The following is a 26,279-nucleotide window of genomic DNA, read 5'->3' as shown; positions in this document are numbered from 1 at the left end:
TTTTGATTACATGATTTTAGAATCATAATTTTTAGTGTAATTTCCTTATCTTAAATGATAGGGTGCTATTCTGAGTCTCATATGCTGTATCTGCAAGCGGAGCACCTTTACATACATGGAAAGGGCATCTGCTATTCAAGCGCATGGAGCAATTCACAACAGAGGGAGTATCATTAAAGGAGCTGAGATACATACTGCTGTAACTGAATTAGAGACATCTGACAACAGTAGAAGGATTATGTGATTCCAGAATTTTGGGTGATAATTCAGCTTTTGGAGAAGAGAGTGATCTGGCAGGCACAGACCAGTTCTTTCCATTTCTTTTTTTCCTGTGCTGTCTCTATGAATAACTTCAGATGCTGTGTCATCTCTTCATCTAACTCGTTCCCCGTGTTTGGCCTCATCAAGCCAATTGTAATCTCCTTGAACCACTTAAAAATGTGCTTATATTCAAACTTGTTTAATTTCTTAAAACTCTGGGTCTTGTTGCACTTGTTCTTTCCAGAGCTCTACCTCTCTTTTTTCCTTCGTAATAACCTCATCCAATTCTAGATATACTAGTTTTACTTTTTTAAGTTATGGATTTGGTGGATAGAAGCTGCCTATGAGGTAAACGCAGGTGTAGTAAGCACAAAAGAAAGCCTTTCCTCTGCCAGGGCACTGCCAGGCACCTCTAAAGCTTGCTAGCTGGAAGCCATTACAGGGAAAGCCTGTCTTTGTTCTGGTAGCCCTGAGCATCCTGCCTTGCCGGGGTAGGAATGTCCTGGCTCCTTGATGCTAGGAACTATGCAGATGGTAGAAAAGATAGTGCATGTGCTGTTCTTCCACCTGGAGAAATTGAGCGAAGCTTGTTGAAAACAATGTTTCAAAATCGTGGTTGTTAAAATACCTGCTAAATAAAGATTTTGTAAACCTCAGAAGAATGCTGATTTATACAGCATGTCTGGAATTTGGGTGGACTGCTGTGAGTTTATCAAAGACAATTTGCTATTTAATGTGGCCAAAGCAGTGTTCTCCAGATGCAAATCTGGTTTTACTACTGTGTTCTTAGAAGTTTGTTCTGCTGTAGGAATCTGGCACAAAAGGTCACAGCCCTAATGGTTTTAGTCTGACACAGAGAAAAGTGGCTAACACCAAGGTTTTTCTTCTGGGAAGTATTAGATAAAATTAGTAAGAGATTGTTTTGCCTGCCCCACCTATAATAAAATAGTAGTTAAACTGGCTGTGTTCTTGAGTAACTTCATGTTTCAACTTCTCTCTCTCCTCATTGTTTATCATGCTATAGTAAATCAGAATAATTCAGGTCTTAATTATTTTTTTTCTTCATTATAGGAAGAGTTTACAATTTGTACATTAGACTCAGTAACTAGTTCAGTGCAAGCAGAGCTTGAAGTAAATGTGTTTGCTCAATTATGAGCAACCAGCTTGAAGCTGGTGTTTTCAAACTCTTTGAGGATGTGAAGATAGAGGCTTAGCTATAGGGGTTTCACTAACCACTGTTCTTGAATTCAAAACTGAGGAAGGACCTATCTACTCATTTTGGAAGTATTTATTTTTCTATTGATATTTGCAAGGACTGCCTGCTTGGAGAATTTAATAGGAAAGTATTTTTGTTTGGCTTTTGATTTAACATCACAAGAAAATAGGTTGGAAAATGTTACTTCTCTGGATCACTGGCAGATGTTCTGTAGGCTTGTAGTGGTGGAGCTGCTGGTGTAAAGGTTGCAGAAATTCCATCTTTTGGTCTCCAAAGAGGAGAAAGGGGGGAAGATTTGATGGAGTCAGCTCTTACAATTCCATTATCTTCCCTCTTGCTTGCTCTCTGGAATGCACTTTCCAGGTTTTCCTGCTTGTCATGGTTTAACCCCAGCCAGCAACTGAGCACCACACAGCTGCTCGCTCATTTCCCTGTGGTGGGATGGGGGAGAGAATTGGAAAGATAGAAGTGAGAAGACTCGTGGGTTGAGATAAAGACAGTTTAATAGGTAAGGCAAAAGCTGCACATGCAAGCAAAGCAAGGAATTCATTCCCCACTTCCCATGGGCAGGCAGGTGTTCAGCCATCTCCAGGAAAGCAGGGGTTGATCTCACATGTAACAGTGACTTGGGAAGACAAATGCCATCACACTGAATGTCCCCCTCTTCCTCCTCCTTCCCTCAGCTTTATATGCTGAGCATGACATCATATGGTATGGAATATCCCTTTGGTCACAGTTGAGGTCAGCTGTCCCAGCTGGGTTCCTTCCCAACTCTTTGTGCACCCCCAGCCTACTCGCTGGTGGGGTGATAGGAGGAGCAGAAAAGGCCTTGACTCTGTGTAAGCACTGCTCAGCAGGACCTAAAACATCCCTGTGTTATCAACACTGTTTTCAGCACAAATCCAAAACATAGCCCCAGAGTAGCTACTATGAAGAAAATTAATTCTATCCCAGCACACCACTGTAGTCCCAAAATGACAGCTCTTCACTGCAGCTCTGGTTTGTATAACATGTGAGCGTATGTTCTTAACTTGGGTCCAAGGAAGATACCATCTTCTGTTTGAAAAAGAGTAAAACAAGAATATCTGATGCTCTGTCACAGGATGCAAATTAAAAGGTATACAAAAGGTAGATATAATCCTCCTGTCACTGGGCCAATGCTTTATGATCACATATAAGTGATACACCTGCATTGCCCTCTTTATAATATTACTATTTACAAAATAAAATTGTGTCTGGTTTTGGGAGTGCTGCTTTTTTTTTTTTTTTCTGTTGTGTGGAACAGAAGAAAAATACCAATTCGGGAAAGCTTTAAATGTGAAACAGCAGAGGTTTTTTGCTGGGGCAGTCCTGATTTGGAGACCAGAAGATAAGAGGCTTTCCATGGTTGGGGAACATACACTCATAAATGCAGTGGTGTCTGTGTAAGACGATGGTTTGTTTTTTATTCTTCCACTCCCTCCCTGCCCCCAACTGCAATCAGCACTTTTATAGAGGCTTCCTTGGGCTAGTTGCACTTTGTTGCAGCTGCTGTTTGTTTGAAATGGAGGAATGCCAACAAGCACCTCATTTTTGGTAATTGAATGAAGAGAATACATAAACAGAATTTGTTTGGGTGTAAGAAATTGGCTCATGTTTTGGCAGTTTTTTGTATGGTTATTGTTCGGTGTGTTGCTCTTACTTCAAATACATTATGTAATTGATGAAAACTAACAATAATGAAAGAGCACAACCTTCTCTGCTTTTGTGAATGTTTGAATTACAATGTTCAGGATAAACTGTCGTGATCCATGTTGTGCCCCCATGATAGTGTCAGGTTCATTAAACCTGTCCTTCCAGTAATGCTATGGCCGCAACCGAAATTTCACCAACTTGTGCTTTCATACCAGCCAGTGATCTGGTTTTCCCTCTGATCAGAAAATGAGCTTTTGAAAATCATTCTTTTTTTTCCATAATGGAATAAATTCCCCTCAGATTAATTCATGTAAAATGTGTGGAAAATGCCTCACTTCAGCTGTAAGAATTCTGTAATAACATCCAAGAAGCCCTGAATTGAAGGGGAAAAAAAAAAAAAGGTACAGTCATGCACTATATTTTTGAGCCTTTGATTGCTTAAATGGTAGGCAGGCAGAGTTGGACTGACTCATGGGCTTAGTTGACCTACATTTACCTAGCTCTGATCTTTCTTCAGGCACTATGTAGATTTGTTAATGTTCTAGTTTTAAGCTGCAGGCTAGTGATAAAGAACAGTAAGCTGTACTAAGAGTTAGCTCGTGATTCCTTATGTCTTCAGCTGTTAAAAGCTTTAATATGCAACTGTTCTGCCTTAAAATACAACTTCATTTCCATACATTTTTATTTATGAAAATAGACTTTATTTTTCTATAAAGAGGATATATCAACATAAGGTTTTTTCAGTAAAGAGGATATATCAACATAGGGTTTTTTCAGAAACCGGTTTGCCTAAAATACTACTATTTAGGCTGTGATACAGCTGTAAATACATGGCCAGTGGTCTTTTTAGCTCTTGGTTATGGGTGGTTGTTTGCAAATTCAAAATCTAAAAGAACCCAAACAACCAAAATCTGGTTTTCAGTCTGTGTTTTTATAAGCATTTTAGCAGTAAGTTTCTTGAGATTTGAAAGTTCAGAAAATCTTGTTGCATCAAATTAGATAATCATCCATGTACTAAGACGTGATGGATTTCAGTCTCAAAAGGAAGGAGAACCTGAGGAAAGATTATCTTTGTCTACACTTTTCCAGAAAAAAGAATTGACAAACTTTGACAACGTGAGAGAGGAGTAAAGGGTAAGGGAGAAATACCTTCATTTGCTGCTGGGATGACTAATGGCAGAGCATTTTCTCTGCTAATAAAACCCAAATGCAGTCATATGCATGTGCCCTTTTTTCCTTGCCAGAAAACAGACTTCTGTCTGAATGGTTCATTTTCTTCCCCTGCTCCAGGCTATCCTGATAGCTTTAAGAATAGGTACGCTTTGTAGAAGTAGATTGGTGAGCAAGATTGTATAGCTTATAGTGTATATATAAACTATTTCATCATTTCAATTTATATGTGAACTAGTTTTGACTTGTTAGGCCTTCTGCTTAGATACAGTTGAATTATTTTTTGCTACCATTAAGTAAAAGCTGCATTTTTAAGTCATTTATGGAAAAGCAGTTGAAGTGGGAGTATTTGCAGCTTAAACTAATTTGACTGGAAGATCTGAACCTGTTGGTTATTAGATGAAAGCCACATTAATGCTTCTTGAAAGCAGAGGTTGACACTTCATTTTCCTAGCTTTCTTGCAGCACAGGTGATGCCAAGATGATGATGCATCAGCAGTGCTATTTCTACCCATTTTTCTAGGACAAGCAGCTGTGTAACACGTACTCCTCCTCCTTGTATTCCTCCAGGAGAGTGTTCTTGTTGCTAGACTGGAATACCAGTGAAGATTTCATTCCAGGCAGCGGGGTAACATTAGCATTCATTTTTTAAGTGGTTAAGGAGAGCACAGCAAAAACGAGTTGACATGAGGAGAGCTTGCAGGTCAGGTATTTTAATCCTTCGGAGAATCTTTTTTCCCCCCATTCTTGGAATTAGTTCTGTTGCTGCCGCTTTTGTCTGCGTAGCTAAGATGCCACTTGGTCAGTTATGGTAATCAGAGTTATTGTACAAATATAAAAGTACTCTTATTTTCATTCCTGTGTGGTAGAAAACAAATTTTCTTGTGTAGATTTATTCAGTTAATTGGTTTTATGTAATTTGTGTTATATGTTATAATCTAGATGCAGTTAGTATGTTGAAGATGTAAAGGTGATATCATTGATGAAATGTTTTGTTCAAAGTGATGTAAAATCTGCTGGAGTGCAGATATATGTTATACTGGTGTAGTCGGGTTACAGAGGTTAACTTAGAAGCTGATTCCAGTTTTGCTGTGACTGGAAACACCAGTAACTGACAGTCAGGAGGGTTTGGGATGTTGCTCTGAGAGAGGTATTTAACATGAGTGTTTTTTTTTTTTTTTAAAAGAGAACTAATGTTGGGATGCAGACACTTGACACAGGGAAATCTGATCCCTTACAGCTTGTCAGACTGAACACTAAAATTGGTGACACCAGCATGCTAGTGACTTTTGGAGATGCAGGCTGAAAGTCCTTTCCACTTTACCAGCTTCAATAGTCTCATTCATTCAGTATTCTTAACTCGTATTACAGAAAAAATACATTGCAAACGTGATATATATACTTTTAAAAAAATTCCCTCTGCAGAGTATTTGTATAATATTCTAGTCTCACAATTTTAAGTTCTTCAAGAAGGCAACAAAGATGCAGATCTTCTCATATCCTCTCTTCAGTCACACAGGAAGGAATTCGGAACTACAGCTGTATCTAGTTCTTTCAAACATTTTCAGGAATCTAGTTGTACTTTTTTTTTTTTTCCAGAGCTGTATGAGAATGTTTTGAATTCAGTCCCCAGACTTTGACTAATCTTGATATGTGGAAATAAGGCAAATAAATCTGAAGTACTTGTAACATAAGAAAGTTTAATTAAAAACTGCAGCACCCATGCCACCAGGAGCTTCATGTGAAAAGAAATACCATTTTAGAATTTGCAGAAAGTATATTTAATTTTGCATTGATTTTTTTTTTAAATTATGTGCTCGTTGTTGTTAGCGTCAGTATCTTTGAAAAGAGAGATGTTGTGTATGTTGTGTAGCATCCCGTCTAACACTATCTCATTTTTAAGGTTTATTCAAGCATTGTTCAGTTTTATTTTCATACTTGGTCTCATAGATACGAGCATCTGCAAGAAGGCATTCACATTTGAAAACTCCCAGAAGTTCAAAATTTGTGTATCTTGAAACTAGCACATAAAAAAGGGGTGGAAACACCAACCCTTGTGAATAATATTATTTTTAAAGCAATTGGTTTAGTACTAGATGCTAGATGGAAAAAACATCAATTTCTGTTTATGCAGTGTAAGAAAGGCATTTTATTATGTTGGTATATGTTTACTCACATTAAAATCATATTAATTTTAATGTGTTTAACATATTGTGCATCTCTAGTAAATGGTCAAATTGGGTTGCAGTCGTGAACTGCAAAATGGAATTGATCCATCAGTATGTTTTGGGTTTACTGTTTTGTTTTTCCATTCCAAAGGAGAGGTGTGGAAACACTGATGAGAATGTGAAAAGGTAGTAGAGATAGGTTTTGTGTCATTCATATCCATCTCCATTCCCCCCAAGAATTCCACAAAGCCTCATTTTCTCCACAGCCCCATGCCCTGCTTCCCCCCAGAGAAGACCGTTATTTTCCATTTGTTTTTCTTATATAGCTGCAAGTTGAAGATTGTTGAAATTTATATGATACTGTTTTGACATCGCTCTTAATCTGTGGCAGAAATCAAGTTCACCAGACTGAGGTATCTGAAGGGATCTTTGAATATGCTTAGTGCAAGATTAATGATTACTCTGCAGAGTTAAATAATCTGGAGAGTAGCAGGAGAAATGCTGTGTGAAATACATGCTCCCAAAAAAGTATGAGAGGATTCCTCCCCAGGAGCCAGAACAGAAAGCTTCTATGGAGGTTGCAGACATGCTTCGAGAAGGAGAGGGAGCTCAGATTTGACTCTGAATTAAGCCTCTTAAGGATTAGGTATCTTTAAAATTAAATCTAGGGGTAACATTACAATTGGAAATTTTCAAAACTTCCCCCTAGTGTTCTCTTAGTTTTTCTTCCAAATCCAGTGTTGGTGTAAGACTGGGCTCTCTCTTCTAAGCATCATTCCTGTTCTTCCTTGTGACTTGCCACTTACACCATTGACTATTATTTAGCAAGCTTTTCAAGCAGATGCTTTTTTGTCTGAGGATATCAATCAAAATTAATTTTTGAAATATGTAATTTAATTCTAAACAGTATTTTTGCTTGGAGAAAGCTTGATTTTATTTTTTTTTTGCCTTAAAATTAGTGTAGAGCTCTAATTAAGTTTCAACTTTTCCCTGGCAATATTTCTAATATTTTGAGTTTGTATGTTACCATACGTACTTAAGTTTATGTATTATTGATTGTCATAGGCATGGATTTTGCAAACTGGGCTGGAGTAAAACCACGACACTGGGCCAATTCAGCCGTCTGCTCATATGCATTGTCATAGCAATTGTGCTCGTCCTTTGCTCAGGTAACTGTACGCTTGTAGTTACTGTAAAGTAAGAGGCTGTTGATGCACTGACGCGTCGGTAATGGTCGGCATAACAAGCAGCTTACCTCCGCGCAAATCAGTCTCTTGTCTGCTTTAGGGCTGACCGTAAGCAGTCTGTATCTGAAATCCACTTTTTCCTTGGACCTTGTATGGTGAAGTTTAGAGATTGATACAGTGTAGGGCAGATTAGAGTCTGACATTTAAAGGAACCAGCTTGATGTAGCCCTAATGGGTACATCTGTTTCTTGCATAAATGCACACCTGAAAATATTGGAATTGAAATAGTCTGATACGGCTTCAGCAAAGTTTTAAGATGTGCTAGTGCATCTCTGCTGTGTGTTTTAAATGTTATTTACAGAGTGTGGGGTAAATTAATGCTGATTGTGAGTAGCTTGGGTAGGAATTGTGTAAGTAATTTAATTAAACTTCAGTTTGATTGTTCCAAGTATTACATTTTATTTGTCAGTTTGAAAAAAAAACTAACTTTGAGGCTTTTGGAATTATGTGAAATAACTTAGAGTGTACAACCTAGGACCCCAAAAGCTCATACTGATAATGAGATTATTTCTTGCAAGTGTGTATTACTTTTATAAAATCCTAATGCTGTTTTGCTTAAAAATGCTTGCTACTTAGGCATTTCGGTTGCAGAAAAAAACTTTTCAGTTTGAATTAATGGTTCAGAGTAAGTACTACAGCGATGTCTTTCTGAAGCTGTTTCACAGCTAAAAACAAGTATTTTCTTACACAGAGCTGTGTAGTGCCAGGCAGACTGATTCATTGGGATGTAGGATGGACGGACAGCAGGCAGGGAGCTAGCGCTGTTTTTCATGTTGCTTAAAATTCAGTGGCTTTCCCCCACCCCGCATCCTTTTTGTAGAGATTGTTATTCTCGCCAAGTGATGTGAGATCTTGGTTCTTTTTCACTTCAGCACGTAGTTGTGCCTTAAAAAGAGTAGAAAATTTGTTCATGCTAGCAGAGGGTGCCGTGTGCGCAGCTTACAGAAATCTGTTTCTTGAGAGATGAGGCTGACGTGAGAGGCAGAGGACAGGAAGGTTGGTTACATTGGTAGTATTAATGCCATCATTCATATGGCCGTATAAGTTCATTTTGAAACAATATTTTTCTCGGTTTACTATGGCGGGATCTTTTAACTGGTTTACTTTGTGTTTGCAGGTATAAAGCATTGTTAGATAAAGTCTCATAAAATCTAATATTCTGGTTTCTTCAGGCCCAAAGGGGATTGATTTTTTGTGCTATAGTCTAGCTAGGATTAGTTTTTGGGTTAGATGTTGGTAAATTTTTTATGTCCTGTTGTAAATTCTGAAGAAACAGTTACATAGACACAACTTTTCCCTATGTGCATTCATCATTATATAGTAAAATGTTGGTAAATCAAAAGACTGTATTATTATATGGAGGAATTAGGGTTGGATTTATATAGTTTTTAATAGTCTGTAGTTGAGATTATTGTGTTGTTGCATGACTGCATCAAAAATATCTCCTAAAAACATAATTTAGTTAGATTCAGCAGGTGTTTTTCTTAGCCACATTTTTGGAATATGATAAATTCTAGCTAGTATGTTACTGAATAAAAATGTCTCGGTTATATTGAGAGCATAAGCCAAGTTTAAGTCCTGTGCCAAGAATTGTGAAGCCATTGACTCAAGTACAATTTAGTGATCCAGTTCTGTTTCAGTGTTGTACTGTCTCAGTTGGTAGTTAGCGGTTGGTTATGTGAAGGTTATTTAAAGCATTAACTGTTCCACTGTGCTTCAGATTTTGGTATCATAGATGTTCCAGTTAGTTTTGACTGTTAGAATTGTTTGTCAACTAAACCAGATTGTGTTAATATTTAAAAACGCTGAAGGGCATTAAAATGATTAAAGTCTTTCCACACACAAAAGTCATATAGTATAAATCACATTTTTGTGTAAGAAAACCACATTTTGTAATTGCTGTGGAATTTAGCTTACACTTAAACTTTGAAATTTATGAATGTAGATGGCTGTGAGTCATGCAAACAGCAAGTACATGAGTTTTATTGGAATAAACCATGTAAAGTCTAAAAAAAAGTACTGTGAATTACTGTATCTAGAGTTTATGGCAACAGTTTGCACTTCACTAGAGATGACTTTTCAACATTTAAGAACTTTTTTTCGTGATTCAACTCCCAGTCTAGTTAGTTGCACCTAGATACAGCCAAGCTAAGGATTTACCATGAGCAAGACTTGACACTGATGAAAAAGCTGGTGCCTGCCGCGGTTTTCTGATGGAAAGGGTGGAGGATAGCAAAGAATTGTCTTAAATGACCATCAGAGTACACTGAAGATGAATGAGTGGTGAGCTGTAACATACGGGACCAAACTGACCTGCTTTTACCCATAGCCGTAATATTTGTGACTAGTACCTGATGTGAATATACTTCTACATGTGAAGAATGGGGTGTTGGTGGTATTTTCCAGTCCTTTTATCTTGTCAGTTTATTCAACTCCTTGTTCAGCTTCTTTCTGTCCCAGTATCTCTCTGCTGTCCTGAATGTTCAGATGCTATTCAGCTAATTACAGCTGGTGATGGAAGTTTATAGAAACTTCCAGGTGTTACGAAGTGCCAACATGTCAGGCCTTTTTATTGAGAATGTTTCATTTTCTGTAAACTAAATATAAACTTTCTTTTAGTGTGAGGGTTTTTTGTGGTCTAGTGAGGTACTTGCATTTTTTTTTCTTTCTGAAATATATAAAATACCTAAAAGTGTGCAGGAAGATAACGTTGGGAAAAACACATTTCATTTTAGGTTCATTATGCAGAGTTTCAGCCACAAGAGTAACAAAATTCCGAAGAGCAGTTGTACCAAAATGATGACTATTTAGATCTTGTGTAATTTTCTACACCCAGGCAGTTTCAGTTCAGTGGGACTGCTTGTGCACTCCGGCAGTGGTACCATTATTACTCTTACACAACTCATTAGTTTAGCAGAACTCTGGAAGAGTAATTCTTGTTTTTTCTGTTGTGAAGGGTATGTGCCTCTGTTGTTTTAGAAGGTAAACCAGCTTGTGTTTGGGGCTTACGTGAACTGATGCAACTTTTACTCTAAATGCTGGTTTAACACTGGTCATGGGATGAGCTGCGATTTGTGCTGTGGATACCTGTAGTGGGAATTTGAGGGAAAATGCATTGTATTCAGTTTCAGAGCCTAAAGTACTTTGCTAAAGACTTGGGAAGGAATTAAAATGAGAGTTGGGATATAAACAGGTGAGTTTCTGGCTCCCACCACGCAGATCTTTTTGAATGTTAGTGTCTTAATATTACTATGAATTTATTAATTGTATTGGATATAAATCCTTCTTTAACAAAGATTCTTCTCTTCTATTTTTAGTATATTTTTGGGGAGTTCAGCCCTGATGAATTTAATCAGTTCTTTGTGACTCCACGATGCTCTGTTGAGGTAAGATCTAGTTTAAACTTCTTTTAGAAATAACATGTTAAAGCTGCATCTCTTTGTTGTATATTTGAAATATCACAATACAATTTTTTTTATCATTCTCTTAGCTTGCTAATTTACAAACTGAAGATATTGAACAGGAGTCTTCTTTCCATGTATGTGAAGTCAGTTTTTAGAAATCAGAAATGAATGATTCCACATTCTGCTTGTCATACTATAGAGCTGGAATAGCTGACATGGTAGTGATAGGAAGTTGAAAGTGAGTTATCCAGCCCCATTACTTCAGCTTTGATTGCCTTTTTTTTTTAGCGGTGGATATAGAGAAAACTTTTCAGCAGTGTTCTTGGTTGTAAGAAAGGTGGGCTACTAAATCTTGTGAGACTTTTAAAGCACAAGGATTCTTAATGTTTTTTGACAAGTAGAGCACTGCTAGCCATTAAAGCTTACAAGGAGGGCAGTGTGTGAGGTCTGAGAAATGGATCAATAATGAACTAATTACAGTGGCAGTGAGAACCACAGAGAGGAAACAGTTGTCTTTGCATGTTTGAGCTCATAACATACTACAGATAGTATTGTAGACTCTTATTCTCTGTAGTTCTTGGCAGAGAGTGAAGAAACCTTTGTCCTTTGTAGGTACGAGTATTATGTCACTGTCCTAACGTCCAGATTCGAAAAATAATTTTGCTCTAGGTCAGTTTCCATGTTTTTCTTCCCTGTGTTTCTATTAAAACTTTTCAATCGTGCTTCTCTCCTCCCCTCTCAACATAAAGGAAATGAACACTTCAATTGTAGATGGGGAAATCCTTTTGTCACATTCTACAAATCTGACAACCATTGTTAATGTGACTTAGTTTCCTGTAACTTAATCTTCCAAGTATAATTAGTATAACATACTGCTAAATAATAAAAGTGCATGAAGGGAAGAGGGTGGGGGATAGGGGAAGTTTAGAAAGAACAAGATGGCTTCTGCATGCCTTTAGGGATAGCTTTGTATCTTCTCTGGTAGGTGGGAAGTAATGCAGAATAGATCTTCAGGTAATACATGTTTCTTCTGATTATATTGCTGTTTTCCCACCATTAAATGCAGTAGCAGAAATGTGACGTTTGCATCCTGTGTAGTGTCACCTTAAGTGCCCTACATCAGCTATGCTAATGCTTACATTGTGGAAGATGAAAATGTCATCTCTTGACTTCTGTTCTCATAAAGTATGTTGGGGAAACATGAACCTATAGCATTTGAACCACTCTTCATTTTATAACTGTCTCAAGTGTACCACTTACTGGTTACCTGTCAAAATAAAAAACTGTGTTGAATGATGTTCCTTAAGTTTGTCCTTGATCTGGTTCAGTTCAATGTTTTAATTATCTGGATGATGAAATAAAAATTATGCTTATTAGTTTTACACTGTGCAGATAATTCAGAGAAAAGTGGTCTGAAAAAATAGGGTGAAATTCAAGAAGGACAAGACTGAGATTATAATACTGCAGTGGTGTTTGACATACATTCTGTGGGGAGCAGTTCTGGGGGTCCCAGCCTCCATTGATGCTGGTGTCTTGAAGTCCCTTACCTAGAGACTGAAGGGTGGGCTGAGGCAAGGGACTAGTTAAAGCTAGAAGTTGTCTAGAATGTCTCTTTTTACATGGCATTTTTAATACATGTTCTATCAGATAACCTCTTGACTGAGATGATTCAGATGACCCAGTTGTATGAAACAGGTCGACTCAGAAATCTTTACTTCACAAAGGTGCTGTTGATTAACCAGATATGTAGGGGATCAATAGGTGGACTTTTTTTTAAAATGTTCTTTTTTACTTCGTATTTTCTTAAACCCTTTGAATAGGAGAAAAGCAAGAATGACAAGTTTTATCATAAACTGTTGACTGTAGACTTTTAGAGTTCTTTTTTAGCTCTAACCATAAAATTATATTGAACCTGTGTTCAACATTAATATTTGTAATAGGCTCTTAACAGCTTGGAGCCTCCTTCTGACCCGTTGATTCTCATTTTTGACCTGGAAGGTTGATGTATTAAGATGTATTATGGTTTATAAATGGATTTATAGAAATGGATTTATATATGGTTTATAAATGGATTTTACAGTATGCATTCTTTTTATGGACTTTTTAATAATGGAATTTTAGGAATATTGTGACATCTGATGCACTGTTGTCTACAGTGCTTTGAGGGCAATCTGTAGCTTTAGAGAACTGAAGACTTCAGTGGAAAAGTCTTTGTTACCATATTATAATGGTATCCTAAATATTAATTATAAAACTGTGCTATACTGTCAAAGTTTTATCTCCCACTGCAGAAACAGTTCAGCCGTTCTCCAAGGAGCTGCTGGACTGCAACATGGCAACAGTTCATACAGGCATGAGAGAAGGCTTTCAGCTGCTGGGGGAGTTTGGGGGCAGGCAAGGGGGGATTAGAAATTGCCCACTGGTGATTACACAATAGCAAAAGTTCTATCAACCACTGAGTCCATAAAATGACGCCAGTGTTTTGTACTAGAAATACTTACAATCCAGGTAGGAACTACGTGCTGTGGTTACGTTATGCTTAGGCTGACAATGAAAAATTTTTGGTTTTCTTAAATGTGATTAAGAATACACCTTAGCTGAAACATTTCGAGGGTAATGCTACAGCTGAACCAGGTTGAGAGTGAGAAGGTTTAGGCGTGACTATCGTCTGTGCAAAATTTTGTTTCATCCTTTCACAGGTAATTTCATTTACCTTCAGTTTTTGTCTAAAAAGAGGATATGTTCCTCACTTTAAAATCATGGTGAGTTACTGTTGATGAATGAAGATCCTGATGCTGTGATGTGAATTGCTTGAGAAGTTGATGAGCCTATGGGGTGTAACCAAGATAATCTTTATCTTTCCGTAATTGTGGTAATCTGCAAGGACACTTGAAGCTACAGTGTGGGATTTGATAAATATAGAAGCATGAGTTCAAGACATACTCTCAGAAAATCAAACCTCAATAACGATGTTATTTTTAAAGGATTCATATGTTTCAAATGAAACTGATATCAAATGTTAATAGAGTTGCTTTGTCTTTAAATAAGTTTCATTTATTTTTTGTACAGCTCCCCCCGTACAATGAAACAGTTTCGTGTGGTATTAAGTCCACAGGTAAGTTTAACAATGGTAAGAAATCAACATCCATTTTTTTAAAATTAAACGTTGTGACACTTTCCGTAGACTTACTACAACCTCTCTTTAATCTTTAGAACTCATTCAGCACGTGTATATGCATATATTTTGCAGGTTGTTTTTTTTAAACACCTTTATTGAATGAGGTCCATGACAGTATTTGAAAATACTGCATTGAACTTCAGCTAATTAGGGTGGACATGCTTACTCCTCCTTGATTGTGCTACCATGCAATCTTAATGGCTTGCTGAAATATTGCAGGAGGTAGCTGTAAAAATGTGGGGGGGGTTGAACCTTGCTAGAGAACTTGTACTGAAGAAATAAGTGACTAGTGTAGAGCTGTAGCATGAGTGTTTTCTGGCAGTTGCAACCTGAAGACAGCTCTGCAGGCAGTGCTCTGTTCAGTGTTCCCTTTGACTCTTTCTCTGGCTCAGCTACTTTTTTAATTTGGGGTTGGTTTTTTTTAGGTGACAGTATGACTCTTGATGTAAACATGCATCACAGAGTTCACGTTTGAAAGCTTTAACAGTCATGTGTCTACTCTGTCTCAACCCATACACCTTACAACTTGAAAAAGAAACCTGGCCTTCATAGTTATATAAAGTTGACAGTTAAATAGGAGTTACCATGTGATCATAATTCTATATATTTAAACCAAACTTTCTCAATATTTTAAGCAGCAGGTAAATTAGTGTTTGTTTTTTCCCTGAAGCAGGGTAGAGCAAGGAAGCTGAGACTTACCCAGATGTATATGAGAATGATACAAATGACATCCAGATCTCCTTCAAAATAATGCAAGTGTCTGACTGGACATTTCTCAAAAGTACCTAAGAGGACCAAAATGCACATACTAACATTTAAGAACACCTGATCATTATGCTTAGCAACTTTGGCCTTGCATTTAAAGGTAAATAAGATAGCTAGTCATAAGAAAGGACAACAGGTCCCATTTGAAAGCAGGTATGCAATATTTCTGAAAATTCAGGAGCTTTATTTAGTACAAGACCAATTTTAGGACCCTGAGTAGCAGTTTTAAGTAGGAGTTTGAAATGTTCATTAAAAGGAACATATGGTACAAATTGTCTGTTGATGACAGGGGCGCCCAGTCATACATGGCTTTGTCTAACTATGGATTTAAGTTCTGTTCTTTAAGACTGAGAGTTTAATGTTCGCAAGCCATACAGAAAGCTGGTTTGTACAAATGTTTTTCAGATCATTCCTAGACCCTGAGAGAACCCCTCCCAGCCCTGAGATTAGGTAATGACAGCAAATTAGGTTTTGCCTGAAAAATGTCTTTAACAAGCTTGCACTGTACTGTGCATGCATATTATCACTGTGATGGCTGCCTAAGGAGCTGTGGAAACTAAAATGGAATGTGATGCTTATGCAGAGTATTTATAATTACAGTGAGATGACACACATTGACCGTGTTGTCACCCCCACCCGTAGTATAATTTTTTTCCTATATTTATCTTCAGTATTTAACTTTATTATGGAATTAGAAGATCTGTTAATACTTACTAGGAATAATGAAGTCACGGCTGAAGCTCTAATGTGCAGAACTCTGTTCAGACTAATTAGTGCTATGGATTCGCAGCTTTTGTTATTGAACATAGACTTTGTCCTTGGAGCATCTGTTGATACTTGTTTCAATATGCGTGTCATGTTGTTCATGACAGATATATCTGTTTCAGTCCATTCCGAAATAGCACTGTGAACTAGATTGAAACAAAGATGCCCAGAAGCAAAGTGGAAAGTCAAAACAAATAGAAAAAATAACCTCTCATTTTTTCCGAGGAACTTGACACAATCTTATGATAAATGAGCTTCTGCCGGTCATCCTATAGACTAACTGTACAGTAACTACTGATATTTATTATTCTAATCCTGCTGTAAGGTGTAAAGTTTAATTGCTCAGATGTAACTTCCTAATTTGTGTGTTAAATGCTAGAATATCAGTTATGCTCTTGGCAAGATTTGACCCTATGATGTTCATGTTGCACCTTCAACTAAATTACCATTGTGCCATAATTGTAAGGGGTGTGCTTTGTTTTCTGCTGCCCACTTGCTCTGAGTTGGCCCTTGTCATTGTCTAGTCTACAGTTAAGCTGGTGAGTTCACCAGAGCAGGAGAAAAAATACTCACTTGGATTATTTTTTTGCTAGGTTAGCTTGCAGGAGAGCTGCAAGTGCTGGAAGCTTGCAGGAGAGCAGAGGAGCAGGACAGGAGTGCAGAAGTGAGAACTCTCACTTTTGGCTGTGGTAAACTTAACTCACCCACGAAGGGAAACCACGTTCTTTGTTTTGAGGCAATTATTATTTTTTTAGCTGGGATTTTGGAAAAGAAACAGAAGTCTCAGACTATTTTGAATTTGTAGGGATTTGAAATGTGGCCAGTAATTCGTTCTTATCATGGTTGGGGGAGTATTAGGTGTTACCAGTTGTTGCTTGTGCTTTTTACTGTTGTAACAAAGGGTAAAGAACTAGCTCTTGGTTCATGCGTGAACTAACAAGTTGCTCCATAAGCAGATGAACTAATGAGGAATAGTTTTGTTGTGGATTTGTGTCCTGTGTCCCCTAAAACCCCATGCCCTGCATTTGCAAGGAAATGAAGCTGTGGCTGGTTGTGAGCTGTTGTGTGCCCTGATAGGTCAGCTGGTGTATACCACTGGTGGCCAGTTAGTGTTGCTGCTAAGCAGTTAGGTGATGCTCGAGATCTCCCAGCCCTTCCCTTTTAAGTGGAGATCGTGCAGCAGCTTTCCACCTCCTTGTCTATAGGCTCCTGATTTTTTTAGAAGGAACTTAAGCCCTCTTTTGTGGTTGGTGATAACTAATCAGTGATTGCAGAAGTAGTTGGTGAATGGTGGATCAACAGGCATGGTGTTATAAAATGCTTTCTCAATGGGTGTAGGAGAGAGGTGAAGAAAATTTGAAATTCAGGCTCTTGTTAACATGATTTAGAGAAATAGGATGTGTATGGAGAGCTTTTCTTTTTTTATTTTTATTTTTTTAAGTTTCCTTCAGTCTGACTGTCAGCAAGATTGAAATTGATAGGTGAGATGTGTTTACTTCTCATTTAGTTAGGTTAACAAATCCAAGTGTTAAGAGCAATTAACATCTGTATTTACTTTTTTTACTGTGATTTGGCATGAAGTTATATTCCAAAATTTTGTGTGAGCTACAGACCATGTAAAATATATAATATACTATATAAGACTGATCTTTGTTCATTAATTCATAATATTTTGGTATTGCATGTATAAGTCAGACCTCAACACACATTGAATGTTTTGTTACCCTTCATGTGATATTAAAAAAAAATACATACCCTGTAGATCTTGTTTCTGTCACTGGGGTTTTTTTTTTGTTTGGGGATTGTTTTTTTTTAAGTTAAAATTTTTGTCAGACTTTTCTAGAAAGTATTTAGAGAGTTTCAAAACAATTATATTAGCAGTTATGTATCAAGATACTCTCTACTAGACTCTGTCCTCCCATAGGATTATTTCCTATAGGTGTTTGAATAACTTTTTTTTCCTTAGGAGCTGTTGCTTGCTTTTTGTTGTGTTTAAAAAAAAAAAAACCCACCAAAAACCAAAAACCCAAAACAACCAAAACACTCGTTTTTAATGAGTGCCTGTACTATACTTGAAAACATGTATCTCTTGACATGTAACATAATGTAAGTTGCACAAAATCTTTAAAGTTTAGTGGTGTATCCATTTATATTCCTTTGGAAATAGTATCTAGTGTTGTTTGGTTCTCTAGTAACAGTCTTTAAAAATTTGAAATGCGGAGGGGAGGTTTAACCCCTCCATCTTTGAGGAAACAGAAAATATTAAAACTAAGGTGTTTGAAACAGTAACTTACATATCATAAAGACCTGCAAAAAAGTACTAAAATGTGAGCTTACCTTTAACATTCCTGAGACTCAGTTTCATTAATTTTACCTCTTTATTTGATAGTTACAGAAGTAGTTGTAACTGAAGTATTCAGTGTTACTAGTTAGCATATGTACGTTATAAAACAATTAAGTTCCATCAAATTTTAGTACTTTGTCAGTGAAAATATTTTGTGATACTGCAGCTTGCCATGAGAATATTTTTTTAGCATTTCTTTAAAGAGCATGTCAAAGTTCCAGGTTAAATGAATAAATAAAAACCACTAAAAACCCAAAACAAAACCAAGGAAAACCCAATCCTGTTTACAAATTTTTCAATACTGCTTGTATGTACGAGTTGAACACTGATTTAGGTTGAGATCTATCTGTTGTATTTCTTGTTATAAAATCATATAGTCATATATCATATTCTCATATAGTAATAAATTCAACTGTGATTAAGTTATTGATGAACCTAGAGTTTAAAAAGTGTAATTGCAGTGTTTCCGTACAATTAAAGTATTTCAGGAGAAACAAACCAAATAAGCCCCCCCCAAAACGCCGAACTCCACATACGGAAATTTTTTAAAAGTTAAACAGCTAAAGGCTTGGATTTTGTAACCGTCAGTGGAAAAGACTGGCTTTAGAACTGTGGAGTGAAATATTGCACCATATTTTGTATGCCATTATCCAGTAATTAACTTAATACAGAATATTACTAAAGTCATTGGGCTTTAATAGTTTTTCTTAATAGGTGAATTTAATAGGTGTTGTTTTCAGGAACTGTGCAGTGATTTGGAAAATTACATACTCTACTTAAGAAAACCTGAATCATACACTGTTGTCTTTAAGAAAATGATGTTTTGAAATGGTTTTCAAGATTGAGATAGAGAATAAGAATTATTTTACTTAGAGGGAATGTAGCTTGTTTTCTTGAGTTGCAGGAAAATACGGGGTTTTTCCCTTGATTTTGTAGCTTTTTGATTAGATGTCATTCACTAACTCTGGTTTGCTTTCTCTTGTCTAGGGGAAGAGTATCAGAGAATTGAATTTGGTGTTAATGAAGTTATCGAGACACAGTCATCTGTACTAAATAACACTGACTACAGTATTTCAAGTACTCTGAATCCTCAGGCTCCAGAATTCATTCTCAGTTGTGCACCTGCTCAGAAAACCCCTGATGATACTCTCAGTGAAACAAACTACAACTCCATTGACTGCCAGTTCACTGATCCAACCCTCGCTTTGGACAGCAGTTCTAATGCTGAAAACGATGGCTTGTCTGGAGGCCTTGGACAAAGGGAGCGTAAAAAGAAGAAAAAAAGACCGCCTGGATACTACAGTTACTTGGAAGATGTCAGTGACGGCATCGCTCCCACAGAAGCTCTTGTAAATGGCCATGCAAATTCATCGGGACTAAACAGTATAGGCACGGAGGATACGGAACTGACGGGAGACATACCCTCCCTGGCTACACCAAGGACTTGCAACAGCCCGGACAATTCTGTGGACTTCATTAATGAAGCTGTCTCTGATGATTCTGTTTCTAGCGCACTAGACAATACCAGGACTGCAGGGCAGCCTGAGGTATGCCGTGTTACTAATTCTGAACAGTTTTGCATCCCCTCAGAGACTGGCAGAGATAGCCCTTTAAGGACAGCTGTTGTACAGTCTTATGCTGGTACTGATACTACTGAAAATCTTGGCGTTACTAATGGACAAACACTTGAATCCTCTGGTGAGGACACAGCTGCCAATGGGGTAGAATTGCACACTGTGGAAAGCACTGACTCAGACCAAGCTAAGCCTGAGGAAGCTTCACCTACTACTGAGGCAACAGTCCCGGTTGCAGGATCAGTCCCTGTTAATCAGCCTGCAAAATCGTGGGCTAGTCTTTTTCACAATTCCAAGCCCTCTACTTCCACATCTGTGGTCTATGTTGAGACTAAGTATACCCCTCCTGCCACATCTACTCTGGTCCCTGAAAAACAGGTTGAAGTCAAAGAGGGACCTGTTCCAGTTTCAGAGGATCCTGTAGCCATAAAGATTGCAGGTATAGTTAATACACACGAGTGGATGTTACACTGGAAGGGTATTAACTCTGCTTGTAAACAGGAGCGTGCTGCAATATTGATAGAGAAGATTCCTCTGTTAATGTTCTTGATAGGATGACTGTCAAACACTGCTATGAAAGATGTAATTTGAATAAGTTAGTTTTGCATCCCCCTGAGTAAAGATCCCAATGAGACGTTACCATGTCATTATCCCAGATGTGGTAAAACTGTTGCTACTTGTCAAACAATATGTTTAAGCGATCTGTGATTTTAAATAGGCTGGTTGCATTCAGCTGTGTGGTGCTGTAGTAGGGAGAAGGTGTTAGAAATCTTAGTTATGAAAATGGTGTGTTATATTGTCCAGTGTTTCTAATCTTGTAATGCATTCCATTGCAAGAAGAGAAGAGTATTAATATATTTATGCCAAGGTAGCTGAAATTCCTGGACACTTACAGTAGCTTAAGAGTAACGTTTAAATAGGTCCTGCTTCAGAAATTCTAATTCAGGAAGTAGTTTTTATATTTATTGATTTGCTGTTTGAGAGGTCTTTGTCTTTCAAATTTTGAAGAATTATCCTTAACCATTATAAACAATACTGTTTTATTCAGAAGCACTGCTAGCTATTGCCTGTTCAAGAATAACCATAAGAAACTGTCCAGAGGGTACATCAGGAAAGGCGATGTGTGATAGGCTTTCACCATTGGTCCTGTGGCTCAATGAGAAATGCTAGAATGTGCATGAGATCCTTTTTGCAGATTGAGTCAGAAAACATGAAGAAGAATACCCAGTTGGTTGCGTTTTGTGTCACTGATTCATGAGTGTTGAAACAAAAATAATTATTTTAAATTTGTGAAATAGTCCATATGTCAAAAGGCTTTTGCAAACTCCTATTTATGCTACAAGCTAATTTACAAGTACAACGACATTTTGTGTGTGACAGCTTCAAGTCAAAGTTTTTTCCTCTAACCAGAAGCTGACCTGGGCATTTCTGTTCGGAATACACAGAAGTATATGCCTGCCTCTCATCACCTCCTTACTCAGTAATGATTTCATTAGTTAAAATTATCAGTTGAGAGGAAAGCTGTCAGAATAATTTATCTTTCTGTGTATTTTTCACTTAGGTGTCACAGAGGTAGTTGACTGTAGTAAAAAAAAAAAAAGTATAAGCAAGTGATAATGGTTTGTATGAACTTGTATGTGTCGAGTATTTTGTACTCTTAAAATCTTAAGCTATCATTTGGTAAGGAATTTTAATTTAAAACTATTTTAATGGCACCCATAAAGCTAGAACTGCTTGCCATAGATGAAAAAGGTTTTTTGGTTTTTATCTTTTCCAAGTCGCTTCAGCTTTAAGTTAACTTTTTAGACTTTTACTGTTTCTGTACTATTTTTTGCCACCAGGTGGGAGCAGAGCTTTTTATTTGGTCTTTAATGTATTAAAATAGCAATGTAATTTTTATAGTTTTCTTCTGCATCTTCACTATCAGCTAGCTGATTTTGCAGAGGAATAATCTGAGTATAGATTCTTTTCCAGTGAGAAGGAATTAATCTTCTCATTGCAGCTGGTTTAGGTAGGAGTTACATTGCTGTAATTCAAATGCTACTGATTCTGGTATGAAATGTTCACTTGAAGATCTGAATGCTGTGTAATCAGTGCTTCACTGTGTGGAAAGAGGTGACTTTATTGTCTGTTCTTTTTCTTAATGTTCTCTGTCCTTTTTGGAGAATAGGTACATTAGTGCTTTGTTCATACGCCCACACTCAAAAATGTGTTAGGTGAGTTTCACATTTATGATTTCCAGACAGATCATTTGCTCTGTTCTGTACATATTTCATTTCAAATCTTCTGTCTAGGCTAGCATCGTTGTATAAGGGTGTATAGCAATCCTGTGTATTTTTCATAGGTAGCTGCTGATTGTGTTCCTTGTTTTCTGTGTGGTTGGGTTGAGATCCTGTTGCTGGATTTGCTGGGAATTCACCAGTCTCAACTCATGCCAACTGGAATGAATTTTTGACCGTAAGTGCCATAGGGTGCTAAACACAGGTAAAATCTAGACCTAAAGTATCTCAAGTTTAGCAAGCAAAATTAGCAAATCTTCTGACTTAACATTGGAGCTCTGAGGCCCTTCTGTACAGTTTTTATTTAGAACATGTGCTCAGGACACAAGATCATTTACTTTTCCAGGGACAAATTGCTGGTTTGTGCCTTAATTTCACCAGTTATTACAAGGGAGGTTAATGGTTCACGGGTGCCTTTAAGATTGTTTAATGCTACTTGATTCAACCTGTGAAGGTCTGTGGTTTCTTAGTCCTCACACTTAAACGAAAGCTACACAAGATAAGGAGGTGAAGATCAGGACTAGAAAATAAATAGACAAATTTCATGTTAATCTTGATGAGGAAAAATTACTGAAGAGATAATTTTAGCAAGTGGCTAAGGTGTGTGGTGAGAGGCTTTACTGGCAACACTAGTGAACAAGTTAAATTTCTGAAGCAAACTGAACCATTGATGTTTATTTGGCAAAACTCAAGGCAGATAACAGAATAGTAGAGAAGTACAGGTACAACGCTTGCATATTTGGAAAGGGACAACCCTATTAACTATACACCTTAGCCTGATTTAGATGCTAGGACAAGTATTTTAATAACTTGTTTCTAAGGGATAGTAAGGTTATAAATAGTCCATATTTGTAAAAAGTATAATTTGGAGGCTTCACTTCCCATGTTTCACAGTTACTACCCTCTAATGCGTAACCTGATGATAGTTAATAACACCTTGTGTAATGTTCTAAGTAAGCTAGGGAAATAAGTGATTGGAAAACTAGCTGTTCTCTGAGTAGTCTTTTAACTGTTCTTGGTAGAAATTTCAATGGGAGAATCCAAAAAGATTCTCAGAATCATCTTTTATTGTAGTGTTTTCATTGTGGATGGTGGAATTAACAGTGCTGTTTACAGCAGGCAGAATTTCAGATGAATTGAAGAACAAGAACATGTAAGATCTGACTAAGTCTAAAATGATTTTAAATTGGAAGGAGGGGAATCCAATAAATGCTGCAAGTGTGGAAGGATACACCAGAACAGAAATCAAATGCAGGCATACAGTATGAAGAACAGATGGTTGGAAATAAAAAATAAAAAATAAACCAAAAAAAACCAACCTGGAAGTTCTAGGGAGTTGATAAGTGTCCCTTAGTAAAGCGGAAGACGACTAAGTTTTATTTCCAGTGTGCGTTCATACCAATTTATATGGAAAAGATGGAAGAGAACTATAATTCTGTTGTTGCTGTTGAGGACTCGATGAAAATGCCAGTCTTTGGGCATTACTTCTCAAGGAAGATGTAGTAGCGCAGCAGAGAAAACAAAAGTAAGACTTAAAACCCATACTCTTTTGGCAAACATGGAAAATTTGGATTTACTTTGTCCCGGATGAGGTTGTTGGAGTGATCATGGGTGTAACTTCAAATATGTAAAACAAATTCATAAAGCAGATGGCAATTCACTTCTCTCTTGCAGTGAACAAGACAAGAATGATTTAGTTTAATTTGTAACAAAGATGTTTCAATGTTACATATTAAATTTTTTTTTTCGTATAAAGCTAGGTAAGCACTAGAGCAAGTAGATGTGGGATGGAGGCATGCAAGATCTGAGTGACACGTGTAATGTTTGCCAAATAACAGTCTCAAGCTAAGCATTAAAATGGTAACTTGTAACATGCATCTCTTCACTATGGAGACCATATCCAGAGGGTTTTTCTTTTGTTAAACTTTGGATTTGCATTGATGAGGGAATTACCTTTTTTTTTTTTAAAAAAAATTGACAGGTATTTGTAATAACATCACCTAGTGAATGAGCTTCAGCAAAATGTTTTCTGTTTACCAACAGAAATTTCTAAACATGATAATACTGTTCTAGATGTGTTTTCAAATCAGAGCCATGTTTCACAGTTCAATATCCATCCAAGGGAATGTGAATCTTTCTGGTTAGTGACATGTACTTTATAACAGGTTTTGAAATTTTAAGAAAATTTTCTCATGGTTGTAAGTGTAATTTTCTTCTGATACTCTTGCAAAAGTTCTTTTAGTTACTGTGTAAATGTTAGATGCGAGATTAAAATGTGCTATTAAATGTAATTGCTGTACACAAAAATAATTCTTTATGTTAAAAGAAACACTGTTTACAAAGCAGTTTTATGACCACAAGAGGATGCTAAAGGTCCTAATAATATTTTTATTTAGTATGATACAAAAATGGGAAAAAATACAGTTTACATAAAAAGTTATTGATAGACATTAAAAACAAATAATTTTTTCATTATTTTTATCCTAATTTTCAACAGTTCTTAGGTATAGTAACAGAAAGATTGTGTGCACAACGCATTGCTGCTTTAACAATATAGTCTGAAATACTTCAGCATCAATAACATATATTTCAACACAGAAGAATTTTCATCTGTATCTGTGCTAGGTGCTAACATCTTCCCTTTTACATCTTTTTGCTGTCTGCCTTTTCAGGTGTCAGGTTCTTTATGTAACAGAAGACTGATTTAAATATTTTCTAATTTCTTTGGCATGTTTTTATTTGGTTAGAACTGGTGATGTCAGCAGGAAATATGATCTTATAGGTAAAGAGATAGTTTGGAAGTAGAAAGACATGGATTTTATTTGCAATTCTGCCACCACCTCTGCTTAGTTATGGCTTTGTGTCTCTGCTTTTCCAACTATGTTATCTTGTCTGTTTAGATAGTCCTTCTAGAGAATAGCTTAAACTCTTCAGTTTATGCAGTGTAGCATATAAGGGCTTTAGAGGGCCTCACATTTATTATAAAAATAAATAACCCCCTTGGTAGACAATCACTATGTTTATTCGCATTTTTTATTCTGTCTTGTATACCTCTTGTTCTTATTTTGCAAATTTAAAATATACCAGATCCAATATTTTCCTTAAGCAGTTTCTATTTAGGTACCTAAATAACAGGTCAGACTTCCTGGAAAAACTCCCCCTGTTGCTCTCAGTTTCATAACTGCAACAGACTTAATTTATGTGCAGTGGTTTCTAATTTTTAAACTTGGGCCATTGCTGAAGTTTTCGAAAGCAGAAAAACAGTAGGCATTGTACTATGTAAGCCTGTTATCTTGTAGATTTTGGAAGTCTTAAAGCAGTAAATAAAACATTGTTCCGGAGACCATGTTGATATCTGTCTGTCCTGTTTGCACTAAGATATTTTTGTTGTAAGATAGTGTATGTTGAAACATGTAAACCGAGACCACTATTTCAGCGTCATCTTTTGTCCAAGCAGAAGAATTTGGGAAATACTTCATAAAAGCGGTGGCAAGGGATAACAGCTAATGGGATATATGTATCTATATATGAAAAAACATATCTGATTTTATGAAAACAAAAATAAAAACAAATATATCTTCTCAATGTTGAGATGATTTACAATGATTAGTTTTTGTACCAGCACGGTCCTGACCCAAATTCCAGGATTTCGGTTGAAGAAATATGTCTCATTTGAAATATGAGCAGTGTTTTAATGGAGCGAAAATTATTTGCTAAAGTTTCTGGGAATCTTGTTAATTGATTTGAATTATTTTGTAATGCATCAACAGATATTTGTTTTGATGACTACCATGTGCATTTTGTTGATGTTCAATTTACTGTTTCTCATTCTGCAGAAATACTGGAAAATGTAAGACTAATACATAAACCAGTGTCTTTGCAACCACGAGGGCTGATCAACAAAGGAAACTGGTGCTACATCAATGCTGTATCCTTCCCTTCGAAAAATTATTACACTTAAGTTAAAATTTGTATATTATATCTGTCAAAGTTTTTCTGGATTATTCTGGTAAGTATTCTATAAAAGTGTTTGTCTTCCCATATCCTACTACTGTGGTTAAAATGTTTTAGCATCTAGAAATGCAGGGGTATTTTGGATCGCTGAACCTTGTGTGCAGGGTTCCCCTGCAGTTGGTTGCACAATCCTGTTTGAAGCTTGTCTCTGTTACCTCTGTCAAAATATTTCAGGACTGTAATTTTCTCTTTGTAATTTCTAGTTATGTTTACTTGTAAC

The 26,279-nt window shown here is 36.7% G+C and overlaps 1 protein-coding gene across 2 annotated transcripts in view; it reads left to right on the top strand.

Moving 5' to 3' along the window:
• The window catches only part of USP10 (ubiquitin specific peptidase 10), a 55,772-nt gene that overhangs the window by 10,465 nt on the left and 19,028 nt on the right, over positions 1-26,279 (top strand). For both annotated transcript variants that reach the window (XM_054840424.1, XM_054840423.1), the window contains exons 2-5: positions 11,054-11,122; positions 14,210-14,255; positions 19,180-20,205; positions 25,882-25,973. In XM_054840424.1, the coding sequence (XP_054696399.1) occupies positions 11,054-11,122; positions 14,210-14,255; positions 19,180-20,205; positions 25,882-25,973 (1,233 nt within the window). The remainder of the gene's footprint in view (positions 1-11,053; positions 11,123-14,209; positions 14,256-19,179; positions 20,206-25,881; positions 25,974-26,279) is intronic.

This window comes from Grus americana, chromosome 13 (assembly GCF_028858705.1).
Source record: "Grus americana isolate bGruAme1 chromosome 13, bGruAme1.mat, whole genome shotgun sequence".
In the NCBI taxonomy this organism is placed as follows: Eukaryota; Metazoa; Chordata; class Aves; order Gruiformes; family Gruidae; genus Grus; species Grus americana.
This window is presented reverse-complemented; position numbering and strand designations above follow the sequence as displayed.